At 40.3% G+C, this 12,743-nt stretch overlaps 1 protein-coding gene across 3 annotated transcripts in view; it reads left to right on the top strand.

Annotated features, from left to right (window-relative positions):
• Positions 1–12,743, top strand: part of LOC140191537 (vesicle-fusing ATPase) — a 292,320-nt gene that overhangs the window by 135,185 nt on the left and 144,392 nt on the right. For all 3 annotated transcript variants that reach the window (XM_072248989.1, XM_072248987.1, XM_072248990.1), the window contains exons 9-11: positions 6,651–6,850; positions 7,897–8,062; positions 10,732–10,806. In XM_072248989.1, the coding sequence (XP_072105090.1) occupies positions 6,651–6,850; positions 7,897–8,062; positions 10,732–10,806 (441 nt within the window). The remainder of the gene's footprint in view (positions 1–6,650; positions 6,851–7,896; positions 8,063–10,731; positions 10,807–12,743) is intronic.

Below are 12,743 nucleotides of genomic sequence, written 5' to 3'. Positions count from 1 at the left end.
TTAGCTTCAGCATATTTTAGCTGGGAGCAGTTCAGTATTACATCTTTGAACTTCACCCATCACCCAATCTTACTTCACACCCCTCTCTCTCTATATATATATATATATATATATATATATATATATATATATATATATAAAGGATTCAATTGCCAGTTGGTACTTATTAATGCATGGTGCCTAACACTAATTTGGCAGGACTGGTATGAATTTGTTATTTCACCCTACTGTAAAATTAGCTAGTGACTCTCGTTATGGCTGTTAGTCACCCCTTGTTTTATTGATTATCAGTTTTTGCTGAACCTAGTCAAGAACAATGACCTGAGGGGCTGCAATCCAACTCACTGGCGGGAGTAAAACTGCCAGTATACGCTGCCCAGGGAAGTTGAGGTAGCTATGTTCAGTCTTGCCAGTTCATTTTAAAACTTTCAATTCCACAGTACTTTTTACTACTTTTGTAACACTTTTATAATTGAAAGAACAATTGATTTTTGCTGCCTATATTGTTAATGAAACGAGCTTTACAACATGTATATCAGTCAGCCAAGTAGATGTTGCACAGAAAAGATATTTGCCTATAGTGGCATGGTTTTAACGATGTATGCTAATACAATTTGTATATTTACTTTCCATACATGCACTGGTACACTGGTACAATACATGTATGTTGCTTTTAGATTTATAATTTTGTTAGAGAGTTGTCTACGTTTGAGTTGTTATCAGCCACCAAGGATGCAGTGCAAAACAGGCCCTTCCGGCCCTTCAAACCACACAGCCAGCAGTACCCCAATTTAACCTTAGTGTAAACACAGGACAATTTACAGCAGGATTTCCCAACCTTTTTTATGCCAATGAGCCTCCCCATTAACCAAGGAGGATTGGGAACCCTTGATTTACAATGACCAATTAACCTAAGCAGTACATCTTTAGATGATGGAAGGTAACCAGAGCACCTGGGAAAACCCACGCGGTCTCAGGGAGAATGTAGAAATGTTTTACAAATGGCACCAGGATTAGACCATTAGACCATAAGACCATATGACATAGGAGCAGAATTGGGCCATTCAGTCCATCAAGTCTGCTCTCCCATTTCATCATGGCTGATCCCGGATCCCACTCAACTCCATATATCTGCCTTCTTGCCATACCCTTTGATGCCCTGACCAATCAGGAAACGATCAACTTCTGTTTTAAATATACCCGTGGACTTTGCCTCTGTCGCTGTCTGTGGCAGAGCATTCCACAGATTCACCACTGTCTGGCTAAAAAGTTCCTTTTTACCTCTGTTCTAAAAGGTCACCCCTCAATTTTAACTATGACCTCTCGTACTGGATACCCCCACCATAGGAAACATCCTCTCCACGTCCATCTTATCTAGTCCTTTCAACATTTGATAGGTTTCAATGTGATTTTCCCCCTCTTCCCCCCCCCCACATTCTTCTAAATTCCAGTGAGTACAGGCCTAAAGCTGTCGAATGCTCCTCATATATTAACCCCTCCATTCCCGGAATCATCTTTGTGAGCCTCCTCTGGACTCTCTCCAATGACATCACATCCTTTCTGAAATATGGGGCCAAAACTGTTGACAATACTACAAGTGCAGCCTGACTCTTTGAAAGCTTCAGCATTATTTCCTTGCTTTTATTTTCTGTTCCCCTTGAAATAAATGCCAACATTGCATTTGTTGCCTTTACTGCAGGCTCAACATGTAAATTAACCTTCTGGGAGTTTTGCATGAGGACTCCTAATCCCTTTGCACCTCTGTTTGAATTTTCTCCCCATTTAGATAATAGTCTGCACTGTTGTTCCTTTTACCAAAATGCATTATCATACATTTCCCAACACTATGTTCCATCTGCCAATTTGCCCATCCTTCCAATTTGCCCAAGTCCTTCTGCAATCACATTACTTCCTCAGCACTACCTACCTACCATCCACAAACTTTGGCACAAAGCTATCAATTCCATTATCTAAATCATTGACAAATTGAACTCCAGACTCCGTCCTGAGCTGTAATAATGTCGTGCTAACCATTATGCTTCAGTGGCACCCATGCTCGACCTCCATTGTGACAAACCAGAAGGCTTTTAGGTTGGATTTCCATGAATGTGTTGAGTGAATTAATTTTGGCTGTGGTTTGCAGAGGGTGTGCATACAGATCTATATAGAAACCAGGTTCTTTTTGTTTCTGAGAGAGTTGTAGGATACTTTCTGGTGAATTGATGTAGTGTGTGGATGAGGCTGACAAGACTCCAGCTGCTCACCTAGAATTGACTGAGATAATGCATGTTCTTGAACGCAGACCATAGAGGAACCCCTTTCTGAATATAGGGGAGTGATGGACACAATTTGATTCATGGTCCTCTTCATAGATGAATTTAGATTACTCCTATTCCTTGATCAGGAAACTTGTTGAGCTCTTGTAGCATTTATCTAGGGGCATTTATAAATATGTTGAGAAGTTGTGCCTCACCATTCTTTGAGATCGTGAGTTCCATCTCTTCTCTTCCCCCCTCCCCCCATCACACTCCCAAACACTTACATTTGGATAAATTTATTCCTAGATTTCCTTCAGTCCTTCCAATTCTAACATAATGGGGGAGAGATTTAATAGGAACCTGAGGGGCAACTTTTTTTTCCCCTTATAATGTGTTCACTGCATGGAATGAGCTACAAAAGCAAGTGTTTGAGATAGGCATGTCAACAATATTTAAAGGTACTTGGGTAGATACATGGTTACGAAAAGTTTGGAGAGATGTGGACTAAATGTGGCCAACTTGGATGAGAATCTTTGCCGATGTGGACCAGTTGGGCTGAAAGACCTGTTTTTGTGCTTTCTGACTGACTGTGATCTCTTTGTTTTTGCATTTTGGCCAATAAAGCAGCTCTCCTGTAACCCTACTTAACCACTTTAGCTGCATGTACTGCTTTTATCAGTGAACTATGGCATCTTCAGAAGATAGGCTGGCAGACTGGACAGCAAGTGGCAGATTAAATTTAATTCTGAAAAATGTGAAATGAGGCACTTTGATTAAAGAGTCTGCTGTTGGTATCCTACTATTTTGTATTCTTGTGATTTAAGGTGGAATTGTTAAGTTTTGTTTTCCTGGATTGAATTCCATTTGCCACTTTTGTGCCCCTTTTAACTCGTCTATTGATACCTTCTGAGCCACCTCGAACTTTGTTGAACACTGAATCAAGGGGTGGGGTTGGTATTGGAAGATGCAAGATTCCAAGGGACATGTGGTAGTTGTTGAGATGTTTCTACTAATGGGATATTCCCAATCAAGGGAACATAATTCACAAGAGGCCTAGTAATTTAAAGCTCAGATGCCCAGAAAGAAATTCTCACAGAGTGTGAATGTCTAGAATTCTGGCTTGCAGAGGATAGGTTACTGGAGGTATTTCAAGAGGCAGATTTTTTTTTGAAAGATCCAGTAATTGAAAGCTATTGGGAACAGGCAAAGCTGAAGTGAGAGATGAGTCTTGGGGTGGATGAGCCATGATCATATTGAATGGTAGAGCAGGTGTGAAGAGCTGAGTGTGTTTTTGTTCATGGCACCTGTTGTTCCAGATAACTAGTATATAAAATCGTTGAGAAGTGCTTGATGCACAGCACCATTGAGCCCAGTTATATATTGCCCTCTATTCAGTTAGACTGAAGCTCATTTCATCAAGTCAGTCACACATTCTCCAATGAAGTTGGGTTGCACATTCTCCTTTGGAGTTGGGTTGTGATTTTTTAAGTGTTGGTGTTTATTCTGCATATTACTAGTCTTCCCTTGTTAAGAAGGAAGACCTAAGCAGGCATGTCTGGAGTATTGCAATCTTTAATTGTGTCGAACACAGGTTAGCAGCTCTGAATGCTGCAGGCTGAATCTGGAGCCAGTAATTTAATAAATTGTATTCTAGCCCACAGCTACTTGAAGGAATTTTCCTGCTGCAGTTCTGCAGTTTAAGTGTTGGTTTATACTTATTAGACTTGTCCTTTTAAAACTTTTCTTTCGGTAAAGCTTTGGATGTATTTTAACATAATTTACTGAATTTTTTGAGACATTGAATTACGTCTTAAGCAAAGGCTGTTATTTCTTCCTTTTAACTCTTACTTTTGCCTCATGCTCTGGACTAAATTTCTGATCTATCTTCTGGATGCTTTGAATGAGTGAAGAGGAGAGGATGAAGTTGACACTTGAAGAAAGATGGAGACAAAGTATTTTTGAGCCAAGTGATTAGAAGTGATTCCTCTGTCCCTCGCCATTCCCTCAATCCAAACCTCTCATGTTGTCTCACTCAGAATGTAGTGTTAAGATATTTCTACATGTACTTCACATATTTACTGATGTCGACCTCTACCTTGTCATAGTTCTAATTTGTACCTGTAAATGAAGAATCATAACACTAGAATTTCTTGTAAGTGGGGAACACCAGAGGTACAGCACTGGTGATCCTTGTGAATTAATTCCCAATATCTGCTTGCTTAGCAATTAACTTAACTTGAACCCTATAAACCAGTTTGGGGTTTGCCGAATTCCATAATCTGGATAACTTCAAAGATGTATTCTGTCCATCATTTCTGCTACATCTTCAAAAAGTTAATAAGGTTGATTTAAATCTCATGTTGTGGTTTTAGATGTTTCTTTGTTTTTATAAAGATTTCGTTAATTCCCCTGCTACCAGTGTTAAAATACTATGCAATTCCTGCAATTTCACCCATCTTTCACTGTTTGTTAATCCCCTCATTGTGTTTTTCCTTCATTCGCTCTTATGAATGTCCTTCCATCCCTTCTTTTCTCCCTTCTCTAATTGTGCCATTATTTATTTTTTCGTCCTTTGAGTCAATGCTTTTTGAGTTTGTAGTGATATGTTTGAAAGGTTTAGTGTTGTTGTGCTATACTTTCATTATCACAGTTATACAAAAGCAGGCCCTTTTGGTTCATCCCATCTATGCCTGCATTAGGCTTGTCTCCTTTATGCCTTTCATGTTTAATAATTAGTCTGGACATTTTTCTTACATCCTTGATCTTCATCTTGCTAATTTATTATTTTGTCCATATTTCCTTGAAATATAGGAGATGGTCGTTTTGCCTATTAAGTCTGTTGGCTCACAGAGCATTCTGAATTCCCCACTAAATTTTCCCTCGGATCTATTCTCCCCACTTTCCCATCTACTCCCCCCAGATTCTACAGCTCATGTATACACTAGGAGCAATGTTGCTGAGCAGATTAGGCACTCAATCTACACATTTATAGGATATGGGAAGAAGCCAAGACTTAAAGAACATGCTAACGCCACATAGAGAGCACCAGAGGTCAGAACTGAGGTAGTAGCATGAAAAGCCACTGTGCTGTCATCCCATAAATTCCCCAACTCGCCTTCCATTCCCCTTGAGGGAATAGACCAACCATCTCCTGAACCATTATCTGATGTAATTATTACTGCCTAAGATGACATTGCTTTTCGCTTGATTTTCAAGTAGTCTTTTTGTGCTCTATTTGCATACTTTATAAGTCGGCCCTCCTTAATCGTGAGTTCTGCATGCGCGAATTCAACCAACCGCGAATTGAGAAAACCCGGAAGTGCTCTTCCAGCACTTGCTGTTCGAGCATGTACAGACTTTTTTTCTTGGCATTATTCCCTAAACATTGCAGTGTAACAACTATTTTACATAGCATTTACATTGTATTAGGTATTATAAGTAATCTAGAGATGATTTAAAGTATACGGGAGAATGTGCGTAGGTTATCGTGGATCGGAATCGAAAAAGAACCAAAAGTTCTCTTACTAAGTAAGTTGGAACAGGTACATCTGGTATTATTTAATGTCAGTTAGTCAAACGTTTGCTTAGTATATATTTTACCTTTCTATGCACATAAAATACTTAAGAAACGTATGTTTCAGCACCAGGTTCGGGGACGGAAGTTCCCGAGTTCGATCCAGTGACGGGACGCTCCCGAGTGCGCTCTCCATCCATGCCGTGTTGATATGGAGGATCAAAACCCCAAAACCCAATAATTAAACCACTGCGTTGCTTAGTAATAATTGTAGCTTTAATCGGGACAGGGCCTTTCTCACTTTATCCTTTAAAATTGTTCCGATCGTTGACCGACTGTAGCCTAACGCTTTTCCAATGACCGATGGCGTTTCACCTCTTTCCGATCGCTTTATCATTTCCACTTTATTTTCAATCATGATCATGATTATTTTTGTGAACAGAAACACAGCAGATTCAGAGCTTCGCTGCTGGGTCCTAATGTCCACCGTATTGAGACAGGTTAAATAAGGTCCAGGGTTCCGCTGGGTCCTAAGATCCACCGTATTGAGACAGGTTGAATAAAGGACTTGAGCATCCGCGTTTTTTGGTATCCGCGAGGGGTCCCGGAATCAATCCCTCACGGATAAGGAGTGCTGACTGTACTTTGGAGCTCCTAATTCAGGGATTCCCATCAGTATTTATGCAATGGAGCCCTACCATTAATTGAGGGATTCATGGACCCCAGGTTGGGAACCACTGGTCCAATTTAATGGAAAATGCTAGAAATTACAACTTCATCAAAGTTTAATTACATACTTCAGAATTTTCCTCTAGCTCTGAAAAGTTTCCGTATCTTTAATTGTTCATTCTCCAGTATGTCTACACCTTTTTTTCTAGGTTGCAAGCATGTGAAAGGTATTCTGCTATATGGTCCACCAGGATGTGGGAAAACCCTAATGGCTCGACAAATTGGCAAGATGCTGAATGCCCGTGAGCCCAAAGTTGTGAATGGGCCTGAAATTCTCAACAAATATGTGGGTGAATCTGAAGCGAACATTCGGAAGCTCTTTGCAGATGCAGAGGAAGAGCAGAAGAGGGTGAGTGTTCTGAATCATGAATGCTTTATTTGTGGCAAGATGCTTCTCATAGTTGCAGACAATGGAAATGGAGAGCATTTCAGGAATGCTTGCAGCTGGCGGTGGATGGGCATATTTGTCAGCACTGGGATGTTGAACATTATCAAGCAATACAGATGTAACTTCTAAACCCAGCGTATTTTATACCCAAAATTTTCTCTTTCAATCCTGTAGAGCTAGCTGTATCAGATTTTAATTACACTTTAGAGGAAACAATTTGCTGTTGGTGTTATGGATTAATGATTTCTAATCTCCTTCAGTGACAGTAGCTAATGATTGCTAGTGGCCATAGCCATGCTCTTGGTATTTTATTGGTGGTTTGTTCATCTTTTTGAGAAACTTTTTACAAAATTCATACTGAAGGGATGTGGTTATAAACTTGTAAGCAGCTGCTTATCGCAATATGGGGAAGCCCATACTCTGCAAAGCAATTAAATGAAAAGGCATGGTTCTAAAGCTGCATTTAGGTGGAATCAAGTGACAGCAATGACACCTTCGAATGCTGCTAGTGACAGTAACTAATACAGAACTGTTTATAATGAATGCGCAGGTTCTTGAAGGTTCTCGTCATCATTTTTACCATGACAAAGTTTATTGGATTTTTTTTTGAAAACGTATCGTGAATTTATTTTCATTGACATTGAGTTTTAATGAGCCTTAGTTTAGTTAACTTATTTCAATATAAAATGCAGCAGACTTTTTCATTTTGTTTTATCAGTCTTGCCAGTTTCAACCAGAATGGAGTCTATGAATGGGGTCTTTTAATTAACCCTGATTTTAGTTAAATGTTGCTTGTTATTTTGGACAGTGGGCTTAAAGTTCTTGCATCTGTTCTGGATGAGAGTTTATTTTTTTGTAAAGGTCATCTCCCATCTCAGCCAATGTCAAGGCAGATCACTGAGGTGAGGACAGATTTCCAGAACAATGTCTACACTGTAGACGTCACCTTTCTAGCAGCCACTACCTTAACATTTAATTCAATAGAGTTTTGTTGTGTCCTTTCACAGCTTGCGGCAAACAGTGGACTGCACATCATCATATTTGATGAAATAGATGCCATTTGCAAGCAGAGAGGGACCATGGCAGGCAGCACGGGTGTACACGACACAGTTGTCAATCAGCTGCTTTCCAAGATCGATGGAGTGGAGCAGCTCAATAACATCCTTGTTATCGGTAAGGACTGTGAGCTGGCTTGCCTGCCTTTTGGCATTTTGGACATTTTGCATGACAGCACTTGGGCAAGGGTCCATCATCAGCAGAAGAGTAGTAATGTACAAAGAAATTACTTCTGCCACTGCTCTCTCTATGCTATAGTTTGGTGTTGTGTTGATGCAATGCTGAAGTGCTTTATGTTGTAGCAAAAATCCCACTGGAATAACATGTTATTCTTCCCTCTCTACCTCCATTATCTGTATGTTTTACAAGTTCTGTTAATGTGGATGTTAAATGATTTTAACTAATATTGCTTTAGGTTCTCTGTTAAACTGGTCAGTGGTTTCAATTTTAGAGTCAAGTTATCGCCAAAATAAAGAAGTTGCATGTATTTTTACAAGCTGTTTCAAATTTGAGACAAGTGTTTTTTTGTTTTAATGGTTCTGGGAGAGCCCAGAGATGCATGCTGAATTCTTGATCCCAGAATGGGACAGGTCAATCCATTGCATGAAACTGCAACTGCTTTCATAATTTTAAAAAGAGAAAACTTAATATTACAGAAATTATCTTTCAAGCCATCTTTTAAATTGGGCATTCCTAACGTTTTTATGTCATGGACCAAACCCATTGAGCAAGGGGTCCGTGGACCCTAGGTTGGAAGCCCCTGATTTAAATCATCTATTATTTGACAAGGTTGCCTTAATCTATCTGCATAACTTTTATTAGTGGAATGATTAGGTAACCAGTGCCTTGGACATATTTTACCAACTGTGTACCTACCTAGACTCAGAGCTCTACAGCACAGAAACAGGCCATTCAGCCTATCCAGTCTATGTCAGCCTGGTCTTCTGCCTAGTTCCATCTGTGTACCCAGACCATAGCTCTCCACACCCCTTTCATCCATGTACCTATCCAGATTTCTCTTAGATGTAGAAATTGAACCTGCATTTACCACTTCCGCTGGCAGCTCATAACACATTCACACCACCAACTAAGTGAAGAAGTTCCCTCAGATTTTCTTTAAGTATTTCTCCTTTCACTCTAAACCTATGACCTTTAGTTCTAGTCTCACCCAACCTGAGGGGAAAACGCCTGCATGCATTCGTCAAGGTAACATGTCTGAACAATTGGCATCCTGTCACATTCACCTCAATAATAAACAAATGGTTTGAGAGGCTGGTCAAGGACTACATCTGCAGTATGCTGCCACCCACACTGGACCCCTTACAATTCACCTACTGACACAACCGATTGACAGACGACGCAATAGCCACAGCTCTACACGCTGTCCTTGCACATCTGGAGAAGGATGCTTATGTGAGAACACTGTTCTGAGACTACAGTTCAGCATTCAACACCATAATTCCCTCCAGGCTTGACAAGAAACTCAGACTTTTGCCTTCACCCTGCCTTATGTAGCTGGATCCTGGACTTCCTGTCAGATTGCTGGCAGATGGTAAGAGTGGGCTCTCTCACCTCCAACCCTCTGACTCTCAACACAAGTGCCCCTCGGGGCTGTGTAGTAAACCCCCTCCTTTACTCTCTGTATACCCATGACTGTGTCGCCACCCACAACTCCAATCTATTAATTAAATTTGCTGACGACACCACACTGATTGGCCTAATCTCAAATAATAATGAGGCAGCGTACAGAGAGGAATTCATCACCCTGACACAGTGGTGTCAAGAAAACAACCTCTCCCTCAACGTCACAAAAACAAAGGAGCTAGTTGTGAATTATAGGGGGGGCTGGAGACCGGCTAGCCCCTATTGACATTAATGGATCGAGGGTTGAGGGGGTGAACAGCTTTAAGTTCCTCGGCATCACAGCGCCTCTCTCACCTCAGACGGTTGAGAAAGTTTGGTGTGGGCTCCCAAATCCTAAGAACTTTCTACAGGAGCACATTTAAGAGCATCCTGACTGGCTGCATCACTGCCTGGTATGGGAACTGTACCTCCCTTATTCGCAGGACTTTGTAGAGAGTGGTGCAGACAGCCCAGCGCATCTGTAGATGTGGACTTCCCACTATTCAGGGCATTTACAAAGACAGATGTATAAAAAGGGCCAGAAGGATCATTGGAGACCCGAGTAACCCCAACTATAAACTGTTTCAGCTGCTACCATCCGAGAAACGGTACCGCAGCATAAAAGCCAGGACCAACAGGCTCCGGGATAGCTTCTTCCACCAGGTCATCAGACTGCTCAACTCATGCTGTCACAACTGTATCTCTGTTATATTGTCTATCCTGTTATACAGACTACTTATTATAAATTACTATAAATTGCACGTTTAGCTGGAGATGTAACAAAGATTTTTTACTCATTTCAATTCTATATGCCTCATAATTTTGTATGCCACTAATATCTCCATTCTTCTGGACTATAGTGAATAAAGTCCTTACCTATCCTTGTAACTCAGATCCTCAAGTCCGAGCAACATCAGTATAAAATTTCTGTGTACTCTTTCAAGCTTATTGATGCCTTTCCTGTATGTAGGTGACCCGAAGGGCATATAATCGAAATTGGGCATCACCAGTGTTGTGTATGACTTCAACATAACATCCAACTCCTGTACTTAATGCCCTAATTATACCTATGGTATACATTGTTCTTTAGATATTTATATTCATGTTTATGTAATTTGTATATCAAAAATCCTTCTTAACTTGAGGTCTGTAACACACTCTAGGTATGACAAACCGACCAGACTTGATTGATGAGGCTCTGCTACGACCTGGACGGTTGGAGGTCAAAATGGAGATTGGTAAGCTTGACTGTGAAGGCTAACTTGTCATCTTTTGTACAAGTTATGTTACAATCAATTTGGAGACTACACTGGTTTCACCCAGTCCCAGACATGGTGCTTAATCTATATCCAAAAGCTGTTTGATTTTCTGTTTGTAATTGGTTCACTGTGTGGCTGCAAGAGCATTGTTTCAACTTGCATTGTTTTCACCTCGGTGTGCCCTGTGAGATACAAGTGGCAAAAGCTCCAACCTTTTATTTATTTATTTATTTATGTATGGAGGAAATGCACGGCTGTGCATTGCGAGGCATCTGTAAGATGGTTATGGTGTCTAGCTCCTGAAATGGAGCAGAGAACTCTGCATCTCTCTATTCTGGACTTCAGATAGCTGAGTTGCTTGTACTTCCCCTTATTGCCATCTTTGTTTGTTTGGGTGCCAAGATTCAATGAGTGACCTTTCAGCATTTCACTGATCTTGTTTAGTACAGTGCTGTTATTTTAATAATTTGATAAAATGTGTTCTAAATAGTTTGTCAGTTAACAAAAGATTACTTTCTTTTAAAGTTTTTTTTCCCCCCAGCTGGTCTTTCTTTGCAACTCCGCACTACCTCAATAAGCTGGCCAAGCAAGCTCATTTTCTGGCAAAGTATAATTTTGCGCTGTTTTAGTTGGATAAAGATAGTTAGGCTGTAAAGGTCACATTTTCAAAATATAAAACTATAAGAATATTTCCATGGTTCACATCTTCCACTTTATTCTTCTCCCTTTCTCACCAAAGTTAATTCATCAAGAAGGAAGTAATGTCTGGGGGACGTGGCAGAGAAGGATATGAAATCATTGCATTGCATACTGAAGATTGTGACATTATTTGTAGAAGCGACCAGCACCACAACACACCTAGAAGTAATAATCTAGCTGTTTGGAAAACAAAAAAAAATTGAAAATTGTGGGAATATTTGGGTCAGGTTGCATCAATCAAAGAAAATTAGTACTGGCGGTCAATGACTCTTCATTAGGAAACTGCTGAAGTAATTAAAGCAAAATAATGACATAATTTAAAAGGGACACTTAATTGATTCTAAATTTGTATGACAAATGCATGTCCAGTTTAATGAACAGGAATGTCTTTTGAGTTAGCAGGCTGTAGATTTTGTAAGTATACAGGATCACTGGCATATGTTGTGAAATTTGTTTTGCGGCAGCAGTACATTGTAATGCAAAATGTACTTTGTATTGAAAGGACAGGCAGGAAAGCATAGGCGGTGGTATGGCTCTGTTGGTAACGGATGGAATTGAATCTTTAGGAAGAGGTGATATAGGGTCAGAGAATGTTGAATCTTTGTGGGTGGAATTAAGAAGCTGCAAGGTTTTAAAAAAAAATGTTATGGGAATCATATATAGACCCCCAAATAGTAGCCAAGATGTGGGGTTGAGATTGCAAAGGAGCTGGAAAAGGCATGTAATGATGGCAAGGTTGCAATTATGATGGGGGAAATTCAATATGCAAGAGGGTTAGGAAAATCAGGTTGGTGTCAGATCGCGAGACAGAATTTGTTGAATGCCTACGAGATGGCTTTTTTTTTTTTAGAGCAGCTTGTGCTTGAGATATTAAAGGAAAGTCTATCTTAGATCGGGTGTTGTGTAATAATCCAGATCCTATTAGGGTGCTTATGGTAAAAGAACACTTAGGAAGTAGGAGGAGGGAGAAGCACAAGTTACATGTATCAGTATCGTAATGGTATAAAGGGAATTTCAGAGGCATGAGAGTGGAGCTTGCCCAGGTACATTGGAGGAGGATACTGGCAGGGATGATGACAGAGCAGAGATAGCTGAAGTTTCTGGAAATAGTTCATAAATTGTAGGATAGATGTGTCCCACAGAAGTAGTTCTCAAATGGCAGGGGTAGGCAACTGTGCCTGACAAGGGAAGTTGAGGACTGCATGAAAGCCAAGGAA

Source organism: Mobula birostris, chromosome X (assembly GCF_030028105.1).
Source record: "Mobula birostris isolate sMobBir1 chromosome X, sMobBir1.hap1, whole genome shotgun sequence".
In the NCBI taxonomy this organism is placed as follows: Eukaryota; Metazoa; Chordata; class Chondrichthyes; order Myliobatiformes; family Myliobatidae; genus Mobula; species Mobula birostris.
The sequence above is the reverse complement of the archived record's forward strand: the minus strand, read 5'-3'. Positions and strand labels throughout refer to the sequence as shown.